General features: G+C 49.6%; 1 protein-coding gene across 1 annotated transcript in view; it reads right to left on the reverse strand.

Moving 5' to 3' along the window:
• DYSF (dysferlin) overlaps positions 1–24,775 on the reverse strand; it is a 123,448-nt gene that overhangs the window by 62,010 nt on the left and 36,663 nt on the right. Inside the window, exons 12-28 of the mRNA XM_081960009.1 lie at positions 24,217–24,343; positions 23,660–23,763; positions 21,838–21,906; positions 21,704–21,747; positions 19,939–20,021; positions 17,894–18,009; positions 17,657–17,770; positions 16,590–16,767; positions 14,929–15,053; positions 14,069–14,175; positions 10,026–10,218; positions 8,708–8,863; positions 7,731–7,862; positions 6,411–6,577; positions 3,109–3,223; positions 2,282–2,387; positions 1,175–1,317 (exon numbers count right to left, since the gene is read on the reverse strand). Of these exons, the coding sequence (XP_081816135.1) occupies positions 1,175–1,317; positions 2,282–2,387; positions 3,109–3,223; positions 6,411–6,577; positions 7,731–7,862; positions 8,708–8,863; positions 10,026–10,218; positions 14,069–14,175; positions 14,929–15,053; positions 16,590–16,767; positions 17,657–17,770; positions 17,894–18,009; positions 19,939–20,021; positions 21,704–21,747; positions 21,838–21,906; positions 23,660–23,763; positions 24,217–24,343 (2,079 nt within the window). The remainder of the gene's footprint in view (positions 1–1,174; positions 1,318–2,281; positions 2,388–3,108; positions 3,224–6,410; positions 6,578–7,730; positions 7,863–8,707; positions 8,864–10,025; positions 10,219–14,068; positions 14,176–14,928; positions 15,054–16,589; positions 16,768–17,656; positions 17,771–17,893; positions 18,010–19,938; positions 20,022–21,703; positions 21,748–21,837; positions 21,907–23,659; positions 23,764–24,216; positions 24,344–24,775) is intronic.

The following is a 24,775-nucleotide window of genomic DNA, read 5'->3' on the forward strand; positions in this document are numbered from 1 at the left end:
GGATGGAAACCAATCAAGGGGAGAAGTTTTTCAAGAGTCAACTGGACTTTCTGGTTTTTCTTTGAAGATGTTTCACTTCTCATCCAAGAAGCTTCTTCAGCTCTGACCAGATGGTGGGGACTGGAAGGATTAATATTCCTTGCAGACAGCTGGTCATCTGCATCCTTTTAGAGGGTGGTTGAGGCCACTTGGAGGCTTCTCTCGGGTGTCCTCAGGGTTCCCTGTGTTCACCACCCAGTCAGAGATGAAGAGGCTTCTTGGATGAGAAGGAAAACGTCTTCAAAGAAAAACTAGAAAATCCAGTTACCTCTTGAAAAAAAAGCACCTTTGGGACAACCTTGACCCGGAGGACGGAGAATCTCCATAGTCACCAAGGAGAGAAGCAACCCGGAACTGAGGAGAAGTTTCCTGACAGGGAGAACAATTAACCAGTGGAAGAGAAATTGCCTTCAGAGGTTGTGGGGGCTCCATCACAGGAGGCTTTTAAGAATAGAGTAGACTGCCATGTGTGTTTGGAATGGTAAAGGGTCTCCTACTTAAGCAGGGGGCTGGACAGAAGACCTCCAAGGTCCCTTCCAACTCTGTTATTCTATTCTAATTGGGTATGGCCAGTTTGGAGAAAAGAAGGACCAGGGAGACAGGATAGGAGTCTCCCAGTGTTTGAGGGGCTGCCCCAAAGAAGGGGGGGTGTCAAGCTATCTCCAAAGCACCTGAGGGCAGGACAAGAAGCAACGGATGGCTTTACGTTTTCCCATTAATTCATGTAAACATAAATAACATTTCTTTGCACCCTGCGTTTGTTATCCCTTACTAAATGTCATCATTCAATATTTTTTAAAAATCCCTCATTATTCCACCGCAGATCCCTCCACTCTCTATTATTCTTGTGGATAGCATGGAGTTGATGGGACAGGGCCAGGGGTGAAATCCAGCAGGTTCTGGCAGGTTCTGGAGAACCGGTAGTGGAAACTTTGAGTAGTTCGGAGAACCGGCAAATGCCACCTCTGGCTGGTCCCACAGTGGGGTGGGAATGGGGATTTTGCAGTATCCTTCCCCTGCCACGCCCACCCAGCCACGCCCACAGAACCAGTAGCAAAAGAATGTGAATGTCACCCCTGGACGCAGCTCTTGTCAACGTTTCCTGCGTGGGCCTTTGTGCCCACCTGCTGCCTACCTTTTTCAAGGCTTCCACCTGAGCAAGGTCTCTTCTGCGGAGCCTCACCCAACGCCTGCGCCGGTTCGTGTGATACATTTTCTCTGCCGGCACCCAAGACTTTGGTTTGTTGTCTGGAGGGATGGTGATGCCGTATTCCCAGCCTCGGAGAGGAGACAGAAAAGCTTGGGGTGTTAAACGGAAGGGTCTTCCTTTTGTATTTAACCCAGGAGAAATATCTGCTGAACCTCCACTCCTTTCCACGGACAGGGCTGAGAAATCAGCTGGTCTGCTGAGACCTCAGTCCAATTTTCCAGATCTTGGGACCTTGATGGACACATCAAAGAGGAAAGTCCATGCTGACTGTTTTTGAAGCCAAACTGCCAGGAATTGCTCAGTAGCCTCAAAGTGTCCCTTCCTCTAGTTTCAGTCATATATTTGGCTACAACCCCTTACGCTAGGCCTAGTTCCCCAATGATTTCCTAGAAAAGGAAATAATATGAAGGAATGTCAAAAGATTCCTCATCGTCTCATTTCCTTCTTCAAGAAGCAAGAATGCATTCTATACATTCTATATTCCACTCTACTCTATTCTTCATTCCAATATCTATTCTATTCTGTTCTGTTCTGCTCTGCTCTGCTCTGCTCTATTCTAAATCCCCCAGAGCTTTTTACTTCTCTTTCCATTATTGTCTATTTCTACGTGTCTGCTGTTTTTTTTTAAAGAATTGTCTCTTTAAAAACCTAGAATCAAAGATGTTGCCACGGAGGTGTTTTTCCAAGAGGCCGCTGGACTTTCTTGGTTTTCTTAGAAGATGTTTTGCTTCTCTTCCAAAAAGCTTCATCAGCTCTGCAAGGCATATAAATGCCCCCCCGCCCCCCCCCCAGTCAGAGTTGAAGAAGCGTCTTGGATGATGAGCGAAAGGTCCTCAAAGAAAGTCCAGCTGCCTTTTGGAAAAGCCCCTTTGGGACAACCGTGACCTTGGATGACAGAGAAGCTCCAGAGACAGTCAAAGATGTCGTATCTGCTGGGCATCCTCAGAGTCACTCCGGAGAGAAGGAAAACCTGGCCAGGAACCTTGTCTCTACCCAACTGTTCTTCCTTCCATCCCAAAAGAAAGCCAGTACCTTTCTCATCCACTGCCCGATTGAGATCGGTGTCCCACTCCACATCTTCCCACTTCCATCCCAGAGGACACTCAAGTTCTTCCTTGGGCAAAATCTTCTCCCCGTTCTGGAAAAAAAAGAGAAGAGGATCCAATGAAGTCCACCTCACAGCCCTTTCATGCCAGTCAGGAGAAATGGGGGCTCCTTGGGGCTTCCTGAGCTGGGCGGTTTTCTTGCAGGCCTTTTCTTAACCAAACTAGGTAATATCATCAGTGCTAGTAGCTAGTCTAGACTAGCCACTAGTACTAATATTACCTGGTTTGGGTCATGAAAGGTCTGCAAGAAAACCACCAGGCTCAGAGAACACCAAGGACCCCCACAGTCATAGTCCTCCTCCTCCTCCTCCTCCTCCTCTTCACAAATCCCTCTCCCTTCTAAATCTGATGATGTTCCCTAGTTAGGTCATAAAACATCTGCAAGAAAACCACCAAGTTCAGAGAGCACCAATGGCCCCACAGGTGTCTTCTTCTTCTTCTTCTTCTTCTTCTTCTTCTTCTTCTTCTTCTTCTTCTTCTTCTTCTTCTTCTTCTTCTTCTTCTTCTTCTTCTTCTCCTCCTCCTCCTCCTCCTCCTCCTCCTCCTCCTCCCCCCCTAGCACTGAAAGTTACCTAGTTGGATCATGAAAAGTCTGCAAGAAAACCACCAAGCTCAGAGAGCACCAAGGACTCCTGATTTCAACCCAGAGCTACAAATATTCTCCTCTATAAGTCGCAATAAAGCTGAGAAGAAGGAACTTCCATGATCCATTCAGAGACCCCCCCCCTTTACAACCAAGGGGTCCTCACTCACCACGTCTGTGTAGGCTTCAGCCATGTGGATCCACTGGCCTCCTGGAAGCCGAACCTGGTTCTCGAACACTTCCTCCAGGAAGCTCATGTGACCTGCGTCCACCTCATGCAGCAGCCTGAATTGGGGTGGGAGGGAGGGGGGCCATGACCCTGACTCCTTTTCTCCTTTCTCTCTCTCCTTAAAAAGACCATTGTTCAACGGGAGCCCTCCTAACCCCCCAACCCCGGGCCTTGGGACAAGGATGGGGCCCTCAGTCTTCCTTGGGTTGGCAGGAGAGGGCAGAAGACAATTCAGGCAGAAACTGGGTACACCCCCCCGTCCCCCCAAATGTATTTCTGTGGCTTATATTTCTTAAAATTCAGAGTGGAAACATCTTTCATCATCATCATCATCAAGATGGGTCTTCTCCAGATCATGAGGTTGAGGATGAAATGAGGACCTTGATGAGGCAAATAGCAACTCTTTAAGTAACGAGGCAAGTTGCAACCATTGATGAGGCTCTAACACCACACAGCATGTAAGACTTCTGGAAGTTCTCCAGTGGATTTTGCACAGGGCTGAAACCTAATTTTTTTTTACTACCGGTTCTGTGGGCGTGGCTTGGTGGGGTCATGTGACTGGGGGATCAAAAGACAGAAACCCACTTCATCAATGTCCTGCTGGAGCAGGGTTGGACTAGATGACCTCCAGGTCCCTCCCAGCCCTGGATTATCCTCTGAAGCTGTGTCTAGTGCCAGGTTTGCAGTCCTTCCTTCCTCTCCTTTTTCCCTCCCTCCCTCCCTCACTTTCTTTCTTTTTCTTTCTTCCTTCCTTCTTTCTCTATCTCTCTCTTTCCCATCTTTCTTTCTCAGCATTCTCCACCCATTTTTGACCCCCACCCTTCATTTTTTGCTGTGCAACGTGCAATTATTGGAACCTTTTTTAAAAAACTTTTTTTAGTATTTTTTTACTACCAGTTCGGGTGAAACAGCCCGAACTGGTAGCATTTCACCCCTAATTTTGCATCTTCTTCCCTCAAAAGCAGAACCTGAATCTGAATTCAGATTCTGATCCAGATTCCTCTTTCCCACCTTTCTGTAACTGAATAGCGGGGAAAGTGATGTGAAAAGGGCCTGGAACGCAGCGCTCTCTGAAAAGGAACCAACAAACAGAGACCTGACAAGGCCCAGGATCCTCCTGAGGGACCCTGCAGGGCTTTGGGGGACTCGGGCAAAAGGCTGGCATCTCCAGACTGGATCCGGAACCCACCCACCCATTTCCAGGCACAGCAGCCCACAGAAAATGGTAAAAAAGACCGAGCCCTGAGCCCACGAGAAGGTGATTCTCTTTGAGGGTCACATGGTTAGCCCCTTCCCCTTGGCCTTCTGCATCCCCCTCCCCAAATTCATAGGTTCTGCAAAGCCCCCCAAACTCTCCCCCTTTGTCTATGGAGCTTCTTTGTCACCCAGTGCTTTTCCCCCCAAAAGGCAACTGGACTTTCTGGTTCTTTTTTCCTTGAAACCATTTGGCTTCTCGTGCAAGAAGCTTCTTCAGTTCTGACCGACTGGTGGAGGATGGAAGGATTTGCTTTCCTTGCAGTCCTCTGGTCGTTGGTCCTCCCTCTGAGAGTCATTGAGGCCACTTGGAGGGTCCCCGGAATCAGAGCGCAAGTGGACGGCCGGAAGGACTGTGTTGGGAAGGGGAGATGGGGGGTGTCGTATCCCTCCCCCCCCCACGGTTGAGAGAGGGCTGTTCAACTTTGACCTAGGTGGCCTCTTTGACCCCTCTTTCAAGGCAGCGGTCCTCTCTGGCCGGAATGTGGACTTCGCTGTCTTCAAAATAGTAACCTTTGTCTTTTTTTTGTTTTACCTAAATGCCTTTATTATAACAAATGAACATTGTTTGTAAATATAAGTTCTTAAAATGCATTTTTCTTCTTTAGTTTAAAAAAAAATGCTAATTTCCTTTTCCCTGAGTTATTCACTTTATTACTGTTATCGACAATGTGCATTAAGCTAACTGCCATGAACTGTTCTTTAGCTTGTTAAAACTTGACATTATATTGGACATTTTCCAGTCCCTTAAAGAGTGATCTTAGGAGACTTTCTAACCTATTTTTATTTGAAGATTTAAAACATTTCATGCTGAAGAATTCTTGGATAAATACGTGAACATTGTGATTTGTTTATCTCAATAAGCCCATGAAATTCATTTCTTTTCACCTGTTCAGTAGCCTTTGTCTTTCAAAGGCAGGTAGACTGCTGAACCCTCTTGAAGCTCCATGCTCAATCTACACTCCAACTCAGGGGACTCGGAGGGTAAGGATGAACCCCCAAGTGTCCTCAATTACTCTCATGGAGCTCACAACCCAACCTCAGAGCACTAACATCTGGATGACTGCAAAGAACATAAATCCTTCCATTCCCCACCAGTCAGTCAGAACTGAAGAAGGACCTTTCATGGACCATGGATGCTAACGTGCTTGCGAAGAAGGCCCAGAAGAGGCTGCACGTCCGGAGAATGTTCAGGGAAAGATAAATCTATCTCAGCATCTACTTCTGTCCTATTATTGCAGCACCATTGAGAGTGTCCTGACATACGGCCTTCTTGCGTGGTACGGGAGCAGCTCTCCAGAGGACAAAAACACTCAAACTGCCCAGAATATCATCAGGCTCCAGCAACCATCCCTGGACGACATCTTCGCATCTCACTGTTTGAGGAAGTTGCACAACTTTTCCATCCTGCTTACAACTCTTTTTGGACTGTTGCCTTCTGGCAGAAGAACCAGGACAATTAAAACTCAGACTGCACGTCTTCGGAAGAGTTTATATCCCAGAGCTATAATTGCACTCGACAACGAACTGAAGGGGGGCCATCAGTGAGCTGTTGGGACAGGAGGACTTGGTCTGTTGTGCGGATGCTTGGGTGGTTTAGGGGCAGGGAATTTTTGTTTGGTTGGGGGGGGGGTTTGGGGACCCTCTTGTGTGTTGGGCCTGGTCTCCAGGTGTTGTGTGAATTCCGTTGTATGGGGAGACTGTGCATATATGTACAATGACAATAAAGTATGATTCTTGGATGCGAAGCGAAATGTTTTCAAGGGAAAAAACCCAAGAAAGTCCAGCTGCCTCTTGGAAAAGCACAAGTGGGTCTCCGGGGGGCCCAGCAGGTTCCCCCATGAGGCCATGCACCAAGGCAGCCCGTGGGGGGATCTGGGGGGAGAGGACGGAATGACCCTCTGCTGAGCTGGGAAGACGGAACCCTGGGTGGCCCAAGGAAAGCGAAGAGACCCCGGAGGCTTCGACCTCCCGCCGTCCGTCACTCACGTCTTCTCGGGGCTGACAAACCAATCTCCAGCCCAGGCCCAACCGGTGGAAGGCTTGAAACTGTCCTTGGGTAGCTTGATCTTGGCGGTGATGTCCGAGTACTTGGGGTAGGTGAGACCCGTCGTGCCCCAGTTCCCTACCAAGGCCAGCTTCGTTTGGTTTTCATACTAGGATCCCCAAAGGATGAGAAAGAGAGAAATGTGCAACTGATGAGCAAATGGGCAACGCCCCTCCCCCAAAAGGCACCTGCTCCAAAATCACAGGAAGGTTGGGGGGGGGTCCCTCCAGGAGCTGAAAGGCAAATCAGCCTGGAGTCCTTGGTGTGCAAGAAGAGAGCCAGGGTGGATACACTCCCCCCCCCTCCCTTCACACAGCACATCTGCCAGTTATGCAGACTGTGCTTTAGTCTGGCAAGACCCCTGTCTCTAGGGAGGCACCCATAAAGAAACGGCTCTGAACAAATCCTCATCTTGCTCTTGGTTCCTCGCACCTGACAGGACCTTAGAGGGAGCAATGGACTTTTTGGAGTCTGCAAGCCAAAAGGGGATTTTGCTGGGTGAGATTCTATTAAGTGCAATGGGGAGAAAAACGATAAATTATCAATGATTGAGGCCACCAGGAGAGCAAGAACCAGAATTTTGTACTTACGTTGTTGGAGGGGGAGGGGAAAAGAGGAAAAGAGGAAGAGGAGGAAGAAGAAGAAAGAGAAGAAGAAAGGGAAGAAGAAGAGGAGGAGGAGGACAAGGAGGAGGAGGAGGAGGAGGAGGAGGAGGAGGAGGAGAGGAGGAAGGAGGAGGAGGAGAAGAAGAGGAGGAGGGAGGAGGGGGAGGAGGGAGGAGAAGAAGAAGAGGAGGAGAAAGAGAAGGAGAAGGAGAGGAGGAGGAGGAGGAGGAGGAGGAGAGGAGGAGAAAGGAGGAGAAGGAGAAGGAGAAGAAGAGGAGGATGGAGGAGTGGGAGGAGGGAGGAAGAGGAGAAGAGGAGGAGGAGGAGGAGATGGAGAAGGAGGAGGAGGGAGGAGGAGGAGGAGAGGAGGGAGGAGGGAAGAGGAGGAGGGAGGGAGGGGGAGGAGTTTCTCTCTACAGGACCAGAAGCAGAAAGGTGTAAACAGCAACAAAGAAAGTAGAAACAGTAAATGGACTTTCAAGCCCTTTGGGGTTTCTGAATGGGAAGCCCCCTGCCCACCTCTGGTTCCAATGCAAGGGGGTGTCTACTCCTCTCCCCTTTGCATGGCAGCCCCCCCCCCCAAAAAAAGAACCAGCAGTCCAGTTGTGGAGAACTTCCCCCTTCCAACCCCGTGAGAGAAGATCAGATCTGGCTCACCGTTTCAGCAAAGACAGAGAGTCTCCCCTCGGCCGTCTGGTTGAACTCCTTCTCGTCCACCGCTAAGCCCAGCCACAGCCGGACCCGGATCTGAGCTGGGATCCTGGGACCCGCCACCTCTTCCTGTGGAGCCTAGGGGGGGGGGAGAAGGGAAGAAGGCTCAGAGCTTCAGAAGGCAGGAGAAGAAGCAACGGAGGGAAACTAATCAGGGAGGGAAGCAACCTGGGATTAAGGAGAAACTTCCTGACAGGCAGGAGAATTAACCAGTGGAACGGCTTCGGCTGATCCATCGCTGGAGGTTTTTAACAAGAGATTGGACAACCGTTTGTCTGGAAAGGAACGGGGCCTCCCTTCCAGCTCTAGTCCCATTCTGATTCTTCCTTCCAATGACCAAAGCACCTAAGTCAGCAGAAGAGGCTGAAAGGACGGTCACGAGGAGGTCGTTTCAGGGCAGTGGTGGGAATGGGGGAATCAAAATCTTGGATGGTTGAATTGGGCCTGAAGGTCTTGCATTTTCATACATTCGCTGGTGCCAGGAGAACTACGTCAGGGCAACCAGACCCTAAAAGACCTTTTTCAGAATGAGATGGGCAGCAAATAAACACATGGATGAACGAATGAATGAATCAATCAATGAATAAATCAATCAATCAACAAATAAATGAATGAATGAATCAATCAATCAACAAATGAATGAATCAATCAATCAACAAATGAATGAATGAATGAATCAATCAAACAGTCAACGAATGAATGAATCAATCAATATGAAACAAGCCAAGATCAGCCACATGACTCCATTCCGTGCTAGGCATCCAGAGGGCCCCAGAACTCTTTGCCCAGAAGAGTTTGCTGACCACAACTCCCCAAAGAAGAGAAGTTGCTGGACTTGGCTGTACGTCTGACCTTTGGATCCCCTGGATCCTCCCCACCCCTCTTCCAAAGCCCAAATCCCACCCAGCCCTGAGTAAACCTACTTTTAAGAATATGGTCTGGAGCTTTCCGCAGTTTCTGCCACAGCAGCTGCCTCCATTCCGGGAGAAGAGGACCTCTCGGGCGGGCAGCCGGGCGTAAGCCACCCGCCGGTCACCTTGCAACATCCAGATCACGACATCTGGGAGGCTGTTCTGGGGCTGGCAAGGAAAGGGTTAACAGGCTTTAGGAAGAGCCCCCCTTTGGCCAGAGGGATCCTCCCTGTGAGCTGAGTAGATCGAAGGAGAGAGTAGATCAGGGTCTCAGTAAAGGCCTTCACAGAATTAGCCAATAAAAAAGTTGCGTTAGGTGATGCACTTTGGGTTGGGACACGAGGCATGCTACCAAATGATCTCCAATAAGGTTTGGAAGGGAGGATGGAGAGGAGGGCCATGGGGGATCTCCTGGATCTTGTGCTGGTCCTATCCATGACTTGGAAGGGGAAGTTGAAGGACCACTCCTCAAGCTCTTGCCTCACAATCAGGAGGCCGTGAGTTCAATCCTAGGTAGAGGCAGCTATTTCTCTCTCTACGCACAACAAGAATATATCTGCCAAACAAAACTCCGGACTGGTGACAGGGAAGGGCATCCAGCCAGTAAACACTCTGCTAGCTTCATTCAGTTGCCCAAACTCCACCCTGCATGGGATTATGGGGTCGTTAAAAGAAGAAGATGATGTTAGCACCCCTTTCCCTAGATATAAAAAATGGCTCAGTGGCTTAGAAGAGACAGAAGAACTCTGTTCCTCTTTGCATGCTGAGAACTACAGCTACAGTATTTTTCTGAGTATATGGTACACCTTTTTCCCCCTAAAAGAGGGTGAAAATTTTGGGTGCATCTTATACACTGAATGTAGCCCCATCCACTCTCCGGCCCCAACCCTTTGGCCTCTGCCTCCCAGCAATTTACCTCCTTGAAGCAAACAGGGGGGGGGGTGTCTTGCAGAGGCTGCAATAGGCTAGCAATCCCTGCAGCCTGAAACAGCTGATGATTGGGAGGAACTGAAAGTGAAACTTGAGAAACTGAAAGTGAAACTTGCTGTTTGTTCCAGGAGGCAAATTGCTGGAGGCAGAAGCAGATTTTTTTTCTTATGCTAATCAGGCTGTTTGCTGCAAAGAGGTAAGTCAATAACTATAAAGTGTATACAAGTGTAGTCTGAAATGTAACACTATAAACAGTGCATATCTTCTGTACTGTTTGCTGTTTTTTGCAAGGAGGCAAATTGCTGGGAGGCAGAGGCAGATTTTTCCCCCTTGTTTTCCTCCCCAAAAGCTAGGTGCATCTTATACTTCGGCACATCTTATACTCCCAAAAATACGGTACCTCCTCCACCATGGACTTTAACCGAGAGAGCCAATCTTCTGCCTGATCCAAAACCATCTGTAGGTCAGAGTCTTCGTGCTTCATCTTCAAGGCCGCCTGGACCATCTGATCGAGGTTGGTGGTCCGGAAACGGTAGAGGTACTGGTCCAGGTGGGTGCAGTTGGACTTCTGAGTGACATCCACCAGGGGTTGGCTGTGGAAGGAGACAGCCAAGGAAGCCCACGTTAGTCTCCTCCTAATCCCTTAGCCTGATTACTACTTTCTCCCCATTTAAAGCCGAAGAGCATGGTGGATGGACACTCTCAACGCTGACCCCAGCCAGACCCAAGAAGATCGGAAGAGGTCGTGAGACCACCTGGCCAGGAGAATGGCCAAGAATCGGACACGACTGAATGGATAACATCATCATCATCATCATCTCTTTTTAATTTCCTGTCATTTTAATTGATTTTTATATTTATATTTCCATGTAATTGCATTGCAAGCCTAATTACCTGCTTTCTCTCATTCCTGTAATTGTAACTTTATTTTAATATTTATAACTGTGTTTTCTAGTCCTATTTAATTGCATCGTAAACCTAATTACTCATTTTCTCTATTTAGTTTCTGTATTTTTAAACTGATTTTTATATTTGTAATTGTGTTTCATACTCCTATTTGATTGCATTATAAGCCTAATTACTCATTTTTCGCCATTTGATTCCTATCATTTCACCTGGTTTTTGTATTAAATTTTGTTTTATATTTCCACTTAATTGCATCGTAAGCCTAATTACCCATCTTCTCTATTCGATTCCTGTAATTTTAACTGATTTTTATATCAATAATTGTGTTCTGTAGTTCTATTTCATTGCACTGTAAGCTGCCCAGAGTCACTCTTGATTGCAAGGTGGGCAGCATATAAATTCAATGAATAAATATATAAATAAATCCAGGGACTAGAATAAAGGTAGTGCAAGAGAGAAACTGCAAAAATAACCCTGTTTCTTCTTGTCCTCCCTCTCCCATCCTCCTGAGTTTGCAGTGGCTGGGGGAAATTGCTCAATATCTCAATATCTTCACCCACGTTTTCCTGCCTGTGATTCTCCCTAAGCAGACTGCAGTTGTAAATTATATTGGAGGAGAAAGTCTGCAGGATTCCAATGAGACATTGATTTACAAAAGCTCTCTCTGCCCATGGCTATTTTCTCTGAAATTTAGAATAGGGATGGGAGGGGAGGGGAGGGGAGGGAAAAGAAGAGAAGAGAGAATACAGAACAGAACAGAATAGAATAGAGAAGAAAAGAGAATGGAATGGAGAATGGAATAGAATAGAATGGAATAGAATGGAAGGGAAGGGAAGGGAAGTTAAGGGAAGAGAGAATGAGAGGGAATGGAATGGAATGGAATGGAATGGAAGGGAAGGGAAGGGAAGGGAAGGGAAGGGAAGGGAAGGGAAGGGAAGGGAAGGGAAGGGAAGGGAAGGGAAGGGAAGAGAGAACGGAACGGAATGGAACGGAACAGAACAGAACAGAATAGGGAAGAAAAGGGAATGGAATGGAATAGAATGGAAGGGAAGGGAAGGGAAGAGAGAATGGAATGGGATGGGATGGAATAGAATAGAATAGGAGGAAGAAGAGAAGGGAAGGGAGAATAGAATAGAATAGAATAGAATAGAATAGAATAGAATAGAATAGAATAGAATAGAATAGAATAGAATAGAATAGAATGAGGAAGAGAAGGGAAGGGAAGGGGATTGGAATGGATTGGAATAGAATAGAATAGAATAGAATAGAATAGAATAGAATAGAATAGAATAGAATAGAATAGAATAGAATAGAATAGAATAGAATAGAATAGAATAGAATAGAATAGAATAGAATAGAATAGAATAGAACAGAACAGAACAGAACAGAACAGGAGGAAGAAGAGAAGGGAAGGGAAGGGAGAATAGAATGGAATGGAATGGAATGGAATAGATAGAATGAGGAAGAGAAGGGAAGGGAAGAGAGAATGGAATGGAATGGAAATACAGAGCTGGAAGGGACCTTTGAGGTCTTCTGCTTAGGCAGGAAAGCCTCCCCCATTTCAGACAAATGCTTGTCCAATCTCTTCTTAAAAACTTCCAGTGATCGAAGCACCCACAAATTTGTCAGCCAAATGCTGGAAATGTAATCAGATACCAGGCACGTACTATCACTTGTGCAGGACTTGTGAAAGCAAAGAATTGTTGGCTAAAAATGCATATTCAGTGTTAGGAAAAAAATGTTAAAGCTGCATATGGATTATAAAATAGAAATATTCTTGTTAGGGATAGTCCCAGGAAAATATTAATAAAGGGAATTTGTATTTAATATTGCATGTCTTGATAGAAGCAAGAATTATATTTGCACATTTTTGGAAAGATGAGGAAACTCCGAGAGAAAAAGATGTAATTAAAAAAATATTAGATCACATAGAAATGGATAGACTGACATTAAAGATTACAGAGAAGGAAGATACAGAATATTTTCAAATGTGGGATTTGTTTTATAACTGCTTGGATAACAGAAGTAGAAATTAGATGCTGGAAAAATATTATGTTGCTCTTGTTGTGATCAATATTATTATTGTTATTATATGTTATATAATTATGTAAGCAATTGATCCAGACATTACACGTAAGTATGTTAATTGAAAATGTAAAAACAAACTATGTAAGAAAAAAGAGTTTGGGCCTTTGTCTAATCTGAGGGGTGGGAGGAGAAGGGTTGGGGTCTTGGATTGACCAAACGGAAAAGTCCTCTAATCCTCTGGACAATCCTCTCTTTGAAGGAAAAACAAACATTTTGTCCTCGCACAGGAGCACAAAATAACATTTTTTTTCCTGCTGGGTTATTTTTGGCTGTTGTGGAAATCCCTCCTGTTTATTTGCCTTTCCACAAACTCAATTAGAGAAATCCCCCAGGAAGTTTTAATGTGGCAGTGAGCTGAGCAGCTCTCCCATCTTCTCTTTCATTCCTGGAATTTGCTGTCGTTTCCCTATTGGGGGGGGGGGGATTTTGCACATGCCCAGAAACAATGCTCCCTCCCCCCTCTTGTTTTGGGTTTCAGTCCTGGGGAGGTCAGGAACATTGCCTTGGGAAGGTGTTTCCTTAAAAACAATGTGGGAATGATTTCCCCCATGGATCGGTTGGGCTCTGGGCATAGACGCACAACAGGGTGGACGGATGGGATCGGATGGGAGACCACCAGGAAAAGTCATGCCTGGGAAGTTGAAAAAGCACCCTGGAAAAAAACCATTTGGTTCCTTTGATGCGCAAGAAAAGGGTGAATTGATGTGATGAGCAGATGAGAAGCTGAGCTCAAGTGAATTTTGATTGACTAGGTCAGTGCTTGTCAACTTTGAAGACTTTAAGACAAGGGGACATCAACTCCCAGAGGGAGGGAGGGAGGGAGGGAGGGAGGGAGGGAGGGAAGAAGGAAGGAAGAAAGAGGGAGGGGGGAAGGAAGGAAGGAAGAGGGAGGGAGGGAGGGAGGAAAGAAAGAAAGAAGGAAAGAAAAAAAGAAAGGGAGGAAGGAAAGAAAGAGGGAGGAAGGAAGGAAGAGGGAGGGAGGGAGGGAGGAAAGAAAGAAAGAGGGAGGGAGGAAGGAAGGAAGGAAGGAAGGAAGGAAGGAAGGAAGGAAGGAAGGACGAATGACAGAAAGGAGAAAGGCATCCGGAGCAGGACTTCACAGAGGCTTTGAACCTGAGCTGGGAGAGGGGGAGGGGGAGGGGGAGGCTGTTCTCTGCCCCTTCCCCATGCCTGTGGACGGGAGACCCCTCCTGGAGCGATGGGTGTGCCAGGCCCACAACCACACAAAGAGGCCATTCAGGCCGGAGGCGGAATTTATGACCTGGCTCCAGCATCACCTTTTCAACCCGGGGTCTTGGGTCAGTGCCTGTGGAGGAGCCCCTGCCCACCATTGGACGCCATTCCTCCGCCACGGGACCCCTTCCAAGGTAAACAACCCAGCTGGTCGTGAACCCCCCCAGGGGCTCCTGGCCACAGACACGCCCCCCCCCCTCCCTCCCTCCCTCCTACCTGCAGTCCACCATGAGCTCATCCAGCATCTGAGCTACCAGGGTGTCCAAGGCGCTGGCAGAACGCTGGGCTTTGTGCGCCAGGTGGACCAGCTCCAAGTTGGCAGCCTGCATTGGGCAGAGAGCAGAAACGCCACAGGCCGCTGAGGGAGGAGGAGGGGCCCTGCCTCCAGCCCTGGCAGCCCTCGGGTTGGCCCCTGGGGCAGCTGAAGGGCACACGTGCCCACTGGCACCGCACGGCCCCTTGTGCTGCAGCCATCAGGAGCCCCCCGGCCTTTCTCTGACCACCCTGGGCAGCCCCTTTGAAGGGTCCGTGGGGCCTCCTGAGCTTGGTCGTTTTCTTGCAGACTTTAGCCCTGATAACGTTCCATAGTTGGGTCATGAAACGTCTGCAAGAAAACCACCCAGTTGAGAGAGAACCAAGGACCCCACAGTCCTCCTCCTCCTCCTCCTCCTAGCCCCGATAACGTTCCGTAGTTGGGTCATGAAACGTCTGCAAGAAAACCACCAAGCTTAGAGAGCACTAGGGGGCCTCATTTCAACCCTGAGCCACAAAGATTCTCCCTCATTAGCCCCTTTTGAGTCCCAGTCGATACAAATTTAACTCAGTGAATGCCCATGTGTGACTTTGGATGTGCCAACTCAGCCGTGCCCTGCTGACTGTTAGTCCCAAAGGCAAGACGGAGGCCGTGCTGGTGGGATCCAACTTCCGCCTTAAGAGCATCACTTACAAGACGGGATCAGCTCGTTCTACTAACTGACGGAGGCCACAACCATGTGGGGCCACAGAGACGAGCAGAATCTCTTCTGGACCCTCCCTGGGGGGCTCCAAGACTGCCCCTCTCAGCCCCAAGCTCTCACCAGCCGGTCTGCAGCCCTGGCAAGGAGATTCTGGGCATCCGTCCTGTGGCCGCTGTCTTCCCAGTAGGAGGAGAGAATCACCACCGGTTTCACGTTGCCCCAGGGAAGGTAGTAGTACTGGCAACCTGGAGATGGGAAAGGCAGAGAGGCCTCCGTTTATTTATTTACTAGCCGGTAACCTGGCATTGCCCAGGTATTTATTTATAAGGGGAAAATGTCCGGACCAAATGTAATTTCTAATATTGGATTTTCCCCCTTACCAGAGGGAGCCCCCTTGTGGAGTACTGTGGAGCTGTTACCATGGCAACTCCACTGTGCTGTACAGTAGAAGCCATTTTAAGGCACAACAGGCTGTATCTTAACAGAACACATACCTGAGGGGTTTTAGGGTATCTTACCCCCATTTTTTCTCCAGAGAGTAAGTCATTTGTGTACCAAATTTGATTGACATTGCTCGAGGCGTTCCAGAGTTATGCTGGAACACACACACACACAAAGCCATTTTTATATAGATAGATTACATTTGTACCCCAGCCACCTCGCCTGAGTGGGCCCCCTCCACCTGTAGGAGAGGAACTGGGGGTGAAGTTAAGCAAGTCATCAGCCCAGAATCCCTGCATTCCCACAAACAATCTAAGTCCCAGCCTTCTCGAATTCCATGGGACCTTATCGGATGCCAATTTCGTATTGTACATCAGTTGACTAGATTCTTGTGTGCAGGCTTGAGCAATAAATCAACTTATCTAGATCTTATGTGTGATCCTCACCCTTCATGCCTGACACTATCCAAGAAGCAGCAAGGTCTTGTAGGAGGCTTTGCATTTATATATATATATACAGTAATATTATAGATGGGTAGATGGGTAGATGGATGGATGGATAGATGGATGGATGGATGGGTGGGTGGGTGGGTGGGTGGATGGATGGGTGGGTGGATGAATGAATGAATGGATAGAGAAATAGAGAAATAGAGACAGACAGACAGAGACGATAAAGATGATGGATGGATGGATGGATGGATGGATGGATGGATGGATGGATGGATGGATAGATAGAGATAGAGATAGAGATAGAGATAGAGATAGAGATAGAGATAGAGATAGAGATAGAGATAGAGATAGAGATAGAGATAGAGATAGAGGACAGAGACAGAGTCAGAGACAGAGACAGACGATAAAGATGATAGATAGAAAGATAGATAGAGATATAGTAAAATATTATATATAGAAATGCAAATATATATATAGAATTGAGTCAGTTAAGCCGGTCACCGTGGGATTCTGACCGCTCTCTCTGGACCAATTTTTCTCCACCTTGGCAGCTTGAAGACAGGTGGAGCTTAAAGCCGGCTGGGGAACTCTGGGAGTTGAAGTCCGCCCATCTTCATGTCACCATTGACACCTTCCAAGCCCACCATCCACCAACCTATGAAGACCCCCAGGATGGATGAAGAGTTTTATGGTTTTCAGAGAAGGAAAGGCCGCGATCAGCAATCCATTCCGTCCAGGAGTAGCAAGACCAAAGACCTCCCGTTCCAGAGTCAATCTCTGGTGACCAACCCAAATTCAATGTCGGGTTCTGCTCTGCATGGTCCCCCTGCCTGGGCCTCCCCCCTCCTTCCTTCCTTCCTTCCTTCCTTCCTTCCTTCCTTCCTTCCTTACCATCAAAGACCGCCCGGCTGAACTGCGTGGTGGACGCCAGCGGCAGGCAGGTGTTGTCGAATTTGTTCCCATAGTTGCCGATGCTGACCTCAAACTGGATGGCGTCCCCCACGCCCTGCAGCATGGTGGCTGAGTAGAAGGCAGCAAAGAGGTTGTACTTCCGCCGACGGAGGAATTTCTGAGAAAGAGGAAAGAAATGGGCTCATTCTGGAACTGTGAGGGGAAACCCATGGCACGCCTGCAGGCACACAAGCCCTTGCCCCAGCTCAGCTCCACAGCACAGGCGCACACGCCTCCTGCCAACCAGCTGATTTTCGGGTCTCTAGCGTGCATGCGTGGGGGCCGGGGTGCATGCAGGAGACACGCATGCATGCGCAGGGGAAGGGGAGTGCGGGGGGTGCGGTGAGCTCCCCCCGTGGCCTGTTTTATGGTCCCAGGAGGCTGCAGGGAGGCCTTCGAGGCCCAAAACGGGGCACGGGGAGGTCGCACACAGATGCACAGGGAGGCGGGGAGGAGCACGGGAGTCTTACGCAGGCATGGGGGGGGTGCGGCGCAGGGTTGTTGTTACACGCGCATTGCTTACAGCACGCGATGACAAAAAGGTCAGCCATCCCTATTCTAGAAGAAGCCCACCCTGGACACTCTAGGCTGGACTAAGGGCCACTATTGGGGTTTGTACAGGTAGTCCTCAACTTACAACAGTTTGGTTAGTGACCGCTCAAAGGTTGAACTGCACTGGGGCAAAAAGGGGGGGATTTAAGAGCCGTTTTTCACACTTACGGCCGTTCCAGCATCCAAATTCGGATACTTGGCAACTGACTCATATTTAGGACGGTCGCAATGTCCCAGGGTCACGTGATGCCTCCCTCCCCTCCCCCCCTCCCCGCTTTTGCGACCTGAGGAGCAAAGCTGGCTGAGGAATTCTGGGAGTTGAAGTCCACAAGCCTTAAAGGGGCCTGGAGATCCCAGCCCCAGAGGGTCACTCAAGGCGATCGCCCTTTCCCTGAAAAGATGAAGACGTGGCATCTCTCCACAGGAGGAGGCCTGCTGTGGCATGGAAGCCTTACCTCCACTCTCAGGATGTCATCTGCAGGGATTTCCCCCAACTTCTGCTCAACGTAGTCCACCAGCTTGGTCTCCAGTTCCACCAGCAGCCTCCCACGATAGGCCACTCCTTCCCCCTTGGGATACAAGAATGAGCCCATGAGAAGGTCCGTCCTTCCACAAGCCAGTTCTTGCTTCCAACGTGGCCAACTTGAGTGAACCCAACTGCTTCTCCGGCTACTCAAGTAGAATTGTCTCACCTTGCCACTGTTGAGCTCTTCGTAAGGGTCAGGGAATCCGGTGAACTCCCTCGGACTGCCGTAGAGGTTGATGTAACATGGGCCAAAGGTGGGAAGGAAGCCAAGGCCATCATCCACTGTGGAAAGAAAGCCACGAAGGTGGAATTACGGAGACCATTGTCTACCTGAAATAACGCACTTTAGAGTCCAGCCAAATGTTCTTCTACCGGGGGGCCCAAAGAGAAGCAGGAGGTTTCGGAATCTTTTGAAATTGCAAAGAAATCCTTGTATTTTTTTTTAACTCATGACATTAAACCAGGTTGAGAATGGACATGCTGGCCATCTTGACTCAGTTATGATGTCACATCCAAACAACCATCCCTGCCTTCTGGATTTCTAGCAATCAAAGCAACCATCAAAAGGCCACCAGTGGAGAAACTCAATGACTGCTCATGGTTTAGAGGTACCTTCAGCAAAACCAGATAAATTTGCAGTAAACGTCCCAGATTTAGCATTTTTGGCACGCTCTATTTGCACCACGGTCCATCCTGCTCCACAAAGGTCCTTTCTCAACCCTGGCAGGTGGAAGGTGGGTGGACTTCAACTCCCAGCAAAGTTAGCTGGGGGATTCTGGGAGTTGAAGTCCACCCACCTTCAAGTCGCCGAAGCTGAGGCACATAGTGTTGGGGAGATGGCAGGGGGAAAGGACACCCAGCAGCCCACTCCCAAAGAGATTAACCCTAAATCTTCCCTCTTTCACAGAGTTATACATGCACAATCACATCGAGTGAAGATTTAAACCGAGATTGCAAATCGAAGCAAGGTGGATGATGATCAACCCAAGGGCAGCCACGCCTTCCCTGACTGATGTCACATGCGTCATGCGTTTGGATTCCAAAAGGATTTTAAATTCATTTCAGAAACACACTCAGGAGCTCAGGGGGGGGGAGGGGGGCAAGACTCATGCTAAGGACATACTGTCTGTTCCTTTGAAGAGTTTCGTAGAGGCGGGAAACTCATCTGAAGCACAAAGAAAGAGGGGGGGAAGTGAAAAAGTGAGGTCCTTTTGGGTGGTGTATCACCACAGCGTCTGCTTAAGAAGAGGGCATCTGAGACCATGGGAGAGATGAGGGATAAAAATGAAGAGGTGGCTTTGTAATAGAATGACAGAGCTGGAAGGGGCCGTGGAGGTCTTCTAGTCCAACCCCCTGCTCAAGCAGGAGACCCTATCTGCCATTTCAGACATCTTCTTGAAAACCTTCGGTGATGGGGAGCCTGAAGGGAAGAGCCCTTCCACTGGTTAATTGTGCTCCTTCATTCCAGGTTGCTCCTCTCCTGGATGAGCTTCCACCCTTGGCTTCTGGTCCTGCCCTCGGGGGCTTCGGAGAACAGGTCGACCCCCTCTTTTTTATGACAGCCCCCCAAATATTGGAAGACTCTGGTCATGTCTCCCCCGGTTCTTCTTTTCACTAGATCCTGCAACCGTTCCTCATATTTTAGCCAGTGATGAAATTCCATTTTTTACTACCGGTTCTGTGGGCGTGGCTTGGTGGGCGTGGCTTGGTGGGCGTGGCTTGGTGGGCGTGGCAGGGGAAGGATACTGCAAAATCCCCATTCCCTACCCACTCTGGGGCCGGCCAGAGGTGGCATTTGCCGGTTCTCCAATCTACTCAAAATTTATGTTCTGGTTCTCCAGAACCTGTCAGAACCTGCTGGATTTCACCCCTGATTTTAGCCTCCAGTCCCCTAATCCCCATTGTGGCTCTTCTCTGCCTCCTTTCTAGTCCAACTGCTTGGGAAGAACCTGGCCCAGGAAAACCCAAACTGTAGAGGTTGTAACTCAGTGCTGTGAACAGTCCAGGAAGAGCCTTGCCTTGGTCCTGCTATGGTCTTCACAGTTAACTCACCAGCCCCAAAATGGGCTACAGAGCCCATCAGCCACTCCCTCCGACCTCCAGGGAGCCTGGGGTTGGCTCGCTCAGGGGACAGAAGACCCCATCGGCCCCCCTGCCAGCTAAGTGCCAAGACAGCGGGGGGTGGGATCAGGGGACTCCGCACCTACTCACCTTCCAGTTCTCCTCCCGGAGCGGAGATTTTGGACATGCAGAGGTAGCTGGTGCCGATGATGTCGTTGTGGGTGAGCCGGTCCCTGCAAAATAAAATCCAGTTGATCCAGTTACCTGCTAGAGATGATCCCTTCCCACCAGGATCAAAGTTCTCAGCACAGATCGGAGGATCTGCAGCAGTGGTGAAGTTCATTTCTTTTACTTTCAGTGGGCCTGGCTTGGTGGGCCTGGCAGGAGAAGGATACTGCAAAATCCCCATCCCATCCCCCCTCTGGACCGGCCAGAGGCGGTATTTGCCGGTTCTCTGGACTACTCAAAATTTCCGCTACCGGTTCTCCAGAATTGTTGGATTTCATCCCTGCTCTGCAGTCCTGGTAACTTTGGGACTCTTGTAGGGGGAAAATCTGAGCCCACTGCAAAATCCCAGGCAGGAGGCTTTCTCTGTCCAAACGCTGCCATCTAGTGTTCATTCAGATTTTCGCAGCTCAGACTCACACGCTTGTGTAGAAAAAAAAACTTGTGCATAACTTGCTCTTCTGGCAGCCTCTGGAAAGAGGGGCTCCTTTGTGAGTTTGGAGAAAGAGCCTGTTCAATAAACCAGGGTTTTCAAATACCGCCTGAAGGGATAAGGCAACGGGGGAGGGGGCTCCTTGGGACTCTCTCAGGTAAGAGGTTGTCTTGCAGGTAACATAACAGTAACGGAGTTGGAAGGGGGACCTTGGAGGTCCTCTAGTCCATCCCCCTGCTGGGGACCTATACTAGGGATTCGAAGCGCTGAACTGCTGACCTTTCTGATCAACAAGGGCAGCGTCTCCCAACCACTGCACCGCCTAGACGTTTCGTTACCAAACTAGGAACATCATCAGTGCTACTAGAAGGGACTGGGTTTGTGAAGAGGAGGAGGAGGAGGAGGAGGGAAAAGGACTGTGGGGTCCTTGGTGCTCTCTGAGCTTGGTGGTTTTCTGGCAGACATTTCATGACCCAACTAGGTACCAACACCAGTGCTAGAAGACAGAAGAGTTTGCAGGGAGGAGGAGGAGGATTGCGGGGTCCTTGGTACTCTCTGGGCTTTTGTTTTGATGCAGACATTTCATTACCTAACTGAGGTAATGAGGAGGAGGAGGAGGAGGAGGAGGAGGAGGAGGAGGAGGAGGAGGAGGAGGAGGAGGAGGAGGAGGAGGAGGAGGAGGAGGAGGAGGAAGAGGAGGAGGAGGAGGAAGAGGAGGAGGAGGAGGAGGAGGAGGAAGAGGAGGAGGAGGAGGAGGAGGAGGAGGAGGAGGAGGAGGAGGAGGAGGAGGAGGAGGAAGAGGAGGAGGAGGAGGAGGAGGAGGAGGAGGAGGAGGAGGAGGAGGAGGAGGAGGGGGGATGGAAGAGGGGGGAGCAAGAAGAGGAGAAGGTGGAGGAGGTGGAGGAGGAGGAAGAGGAGGAGGAGGAGAGATGGAGGAGGAAGAGGGGGGAGGAAGAAGAGAAGGAAGAGGAGGAGGAAGAAAAAGATTGGGGCATCCTTGGTGCTCTCTGAATTTGTTTGCTTTCTTGTAGAGATTTCATGACCCAACTAGGTAACATCATCAGTGCTAGAAGGATGTGGAGTTTACCCAAACCGCTCAGAGTCCCCATGGTTTTCGGAGGCTTAAAAAATGGGATGGACTGAACTGAGCCCCCCAGCTGGAAACAAGGCTGCCTGGGACCTTTTCCTGTCCCAAACCTCGCAAACGGTGGGGCGATAAATGAGGGGGCCACTGGCTCCTCCTCGCTCTTTACTCACCAGTCCATGACGCGTATCCTCATCCTTTCACACATGGAGGGAAACTGCAGGGAAGAGCAGGGGGGGCTGGGTCAGGGAGATCTTCGGGGGGAACAGGATGCTGGAAAGACTGAGGGGGGGTCGGGGGGGCTCACCATGGCAGGCAGCGTGACGATCTGCTTCCACTGGGGATTGGCATTCTTCTCCACAATCTTACTACAGAGCTGGTCAGAGGAAGGAAAGACAGCCCAGAGTAAGAGCCCCTTCTCCTCGGGGGTCCCACACCCTTCCTCCAGGCAGAAATCAGGCTCAACAGGGAAACAAAGCCACAGGTAGTCCTCGACTTACGCCCACAATTGAACCCGACATTTCTGCAGCTAAGTGAGACGTTGTTAAGTGAGTTTGGGCCCCTTTTACGACCATTCTTGCCACAGTTGTTAAGCGAATCCCTGCAGTTGCTAAGTCAGTGACACCGTTATTAAGTGAATCTGGCTTCCCTCTTCTTTGGGGCAGCCCCTCAAATACAGTAGCCAAGCACAAATCCTGCAGCTGCTTTTCTTTATATCAAGGAGAGAAGCAACTTAGAAAAGAAGAAGACATTTCCTGACAGTGAGAACCATTAACCAGGGGAACAGAAGTTCCCTCCAGAAGTTGTTAATCCTCCAAAACTGGACCTTTTTAAGAAGACCTTGGATAATTTTAATTTAATTTTATTAAATTTATAGACCGCCCCCTCTCCCCAAAGGGACTCGGGGCGGTGTACAGACCACAAATAAAACAATATACAAAACTTACATATTTATAAATACCCATTAAAACAAATTAAATGGTAGGCTCTACAGTATAGTTAAAAATTAAAACAACCTAAAAAATCTATCCCTAAAAATTTAAAATACAGGCTAGAGGGACACAAAAACTATAGTTAGGCCAGGCCAGCTAAGTCGAACAGGTGGGTCTTAAGTTTCTTACGGAAGGAGCGGAGATCGGTCGTTATTCTAATGTCGGATAAACCTTTGTCTGAAGTGGTGTAGGGTTTCCTGCCTAAGCAGAGGGGTTGCACTAGAAGACCTCTAAGGTCCCTTCCAACTGTTATTCTATTCTATTCTATTCTCTATATATTTAGCCTCTAGGCCCGTGATGGCGAACCTATGGCACGCGTGCCACAAGTGGCACGCGGAGCCATTTGTCAGGGCACGTGAAGCGCTGCCCTGTCAGCTGGCCAGCGCGCATGCGCGCGCTGGCCACCTGAGTTCACCTTTTTAAAAGCTATTTTTCGCCTTCCCCAGGCTCCAGAGGCTTTATAGGAGCCTGGGGGGGGCAAAAACAGCTTCCCCCGCCCCCCCAGAGGCTTCAGGGACCGTCCGAGGCTTCCCTAAAGCCTTCGGAACGCTTAAAACCACCCTCCGAGCAAACCGGAAGTCACTTCCGGGTTGCTCGGAGGGTGATTTTAAGCGCTCCGAAGGCTTCAGGGAAGCCTCGGACGGTCCCTGAAGCCTCCGGAGGGCCTCCGGGGGGTCGGGGGAGGCTCTTTTCACCCTCCCCAGGCTCCTATAAAGCCCCTGGAGCCTGGGGAGGGCAAAAAAACCATGTAAAAATGGGGGGGGTCGCGCGTTTTGCATGCATGCGCACTGGGGGGGTCGCGCGTTGCATTATGGGTGCGGCACGCCCGCACTCGACCCCCCTGCGCTCCCCCCACTTGTGGCACGCGAGCCAAAAAAGGTTCGCCATCACTGCTCCAGGCCTTTAATCATCTCAGTTGCTCTTCTCTGCACTTTTTCCAAAGTCTCAACATCTTTTTTGTAATGTGGTGACCAAAACTGGTTGCAGGATTCCAGGTGGGGCCTTCCTAAGGATTTATAAAGCAGGTACGAATACTTCTCATGATTTTAACTCTATGCTTCCGTTTATACAACCCAGGATTGTATTATTTTTTGGCTGCTTCCATTAATGACACTGGGGGGGGGGGAGCTGACGTACCGTTTTCCCTGCAAAGGTAACTTCCACAAAGGGATCCACCAGGTTCTTCTTGTTGCTTTCAAAGCCGAAGATCTGCTTGACGCTGTCCATCACGGCATCATCCACTGCAAGGATAACACCGTTCGGTTAGAAGGGACCTGGGAGCAGAGACCGGGGAATGGGGCCGAGGGGAGGGAGGGACAAAGCAAGAGAGGGAGGGAGGGAGGAAGAGAGGAAGAGAGGAAGGGACGAAGCAAGAGAGGGAGGGAGGAAGAGAAGAAGGAAAGAAGGGAGGGAGGAAGAGAGGGAGGGCCACGTAGCTTCGCCTTCATTCCTGAAAAGTGTCCGACTCGAGCTTTGAAGAAGGACCGAGTTCAGTTCCATCTGTCCTTGTTCTGACAAAGCTGACCCAGCAGCCATCCAGAACCAGATGTCTTCTGGGGTGTTGAATAAGATACCCCATCATCCACAACCGAGAGAAGGGGCCTTCAGAGTTTGGCTTCCATCCTTCTACCTCACAGACCATCCCCTCCCCTCGCCATCCTCCCAGCCAGGGGGTCCTCTGCCCCACCACTCACTCTGGGGCAGGTCCTCCGCTCGATAGACCTTGAGAGAGAAGTGGGCACCACGGAGAGCCACGCCGGGCGGCTTGAAGACGTTGCCCTCAATGTCCTCTTTCTCCTCGGCAGCTTCCTTCTTCTCCACCTGCAAAGAGGGTGGGAGGACAAATGAAGCGCCTGCCTGCCTTGGCCCTGGGGTACCTGAAGGGCCACCTGTCCCTCTGCAGGCGCCTCCCCATCTTCTCAGACACACCTGGGACCCCCCCTGTCCGCTTGGTTCCCTCCTTCCCGGCCCTGATAATTGCACCAAGGAGGCCTTTCTACTAGCCCAGGGGATGTGGGAGGGGTGAGGAGGGAAGATTGCATCCTCCCCCCACCCACCCTGCCCCTCCCAAAGCCCCCTTCGGCATCTTAGCATCACGTTCTCCTCTTTTGCATTTGCATGGATTTCAAAGAGAATCGTATTAGCATTTTAGGTTGACGCAACAGCGCAAAGTTCTCTCCAGCCCCGCTCTAAGCATCAGCCTCTTGGCCCCAACCACCCGGCTCCTCATTTGACCCACCTCGGAAGGAGGGA

This window comes from Natrix helvetica, assembly GCF_964273705.1.
Source record: "Natrix helvetica genome assembly, chromosome: 7".
Taxonomy (NCBI): domain Eukaryota; kingdom Metazoa; phylum Chordata; class Lepidosauria; order Squamata; family Natricidae; genus Natrix; species Natrix helvetica.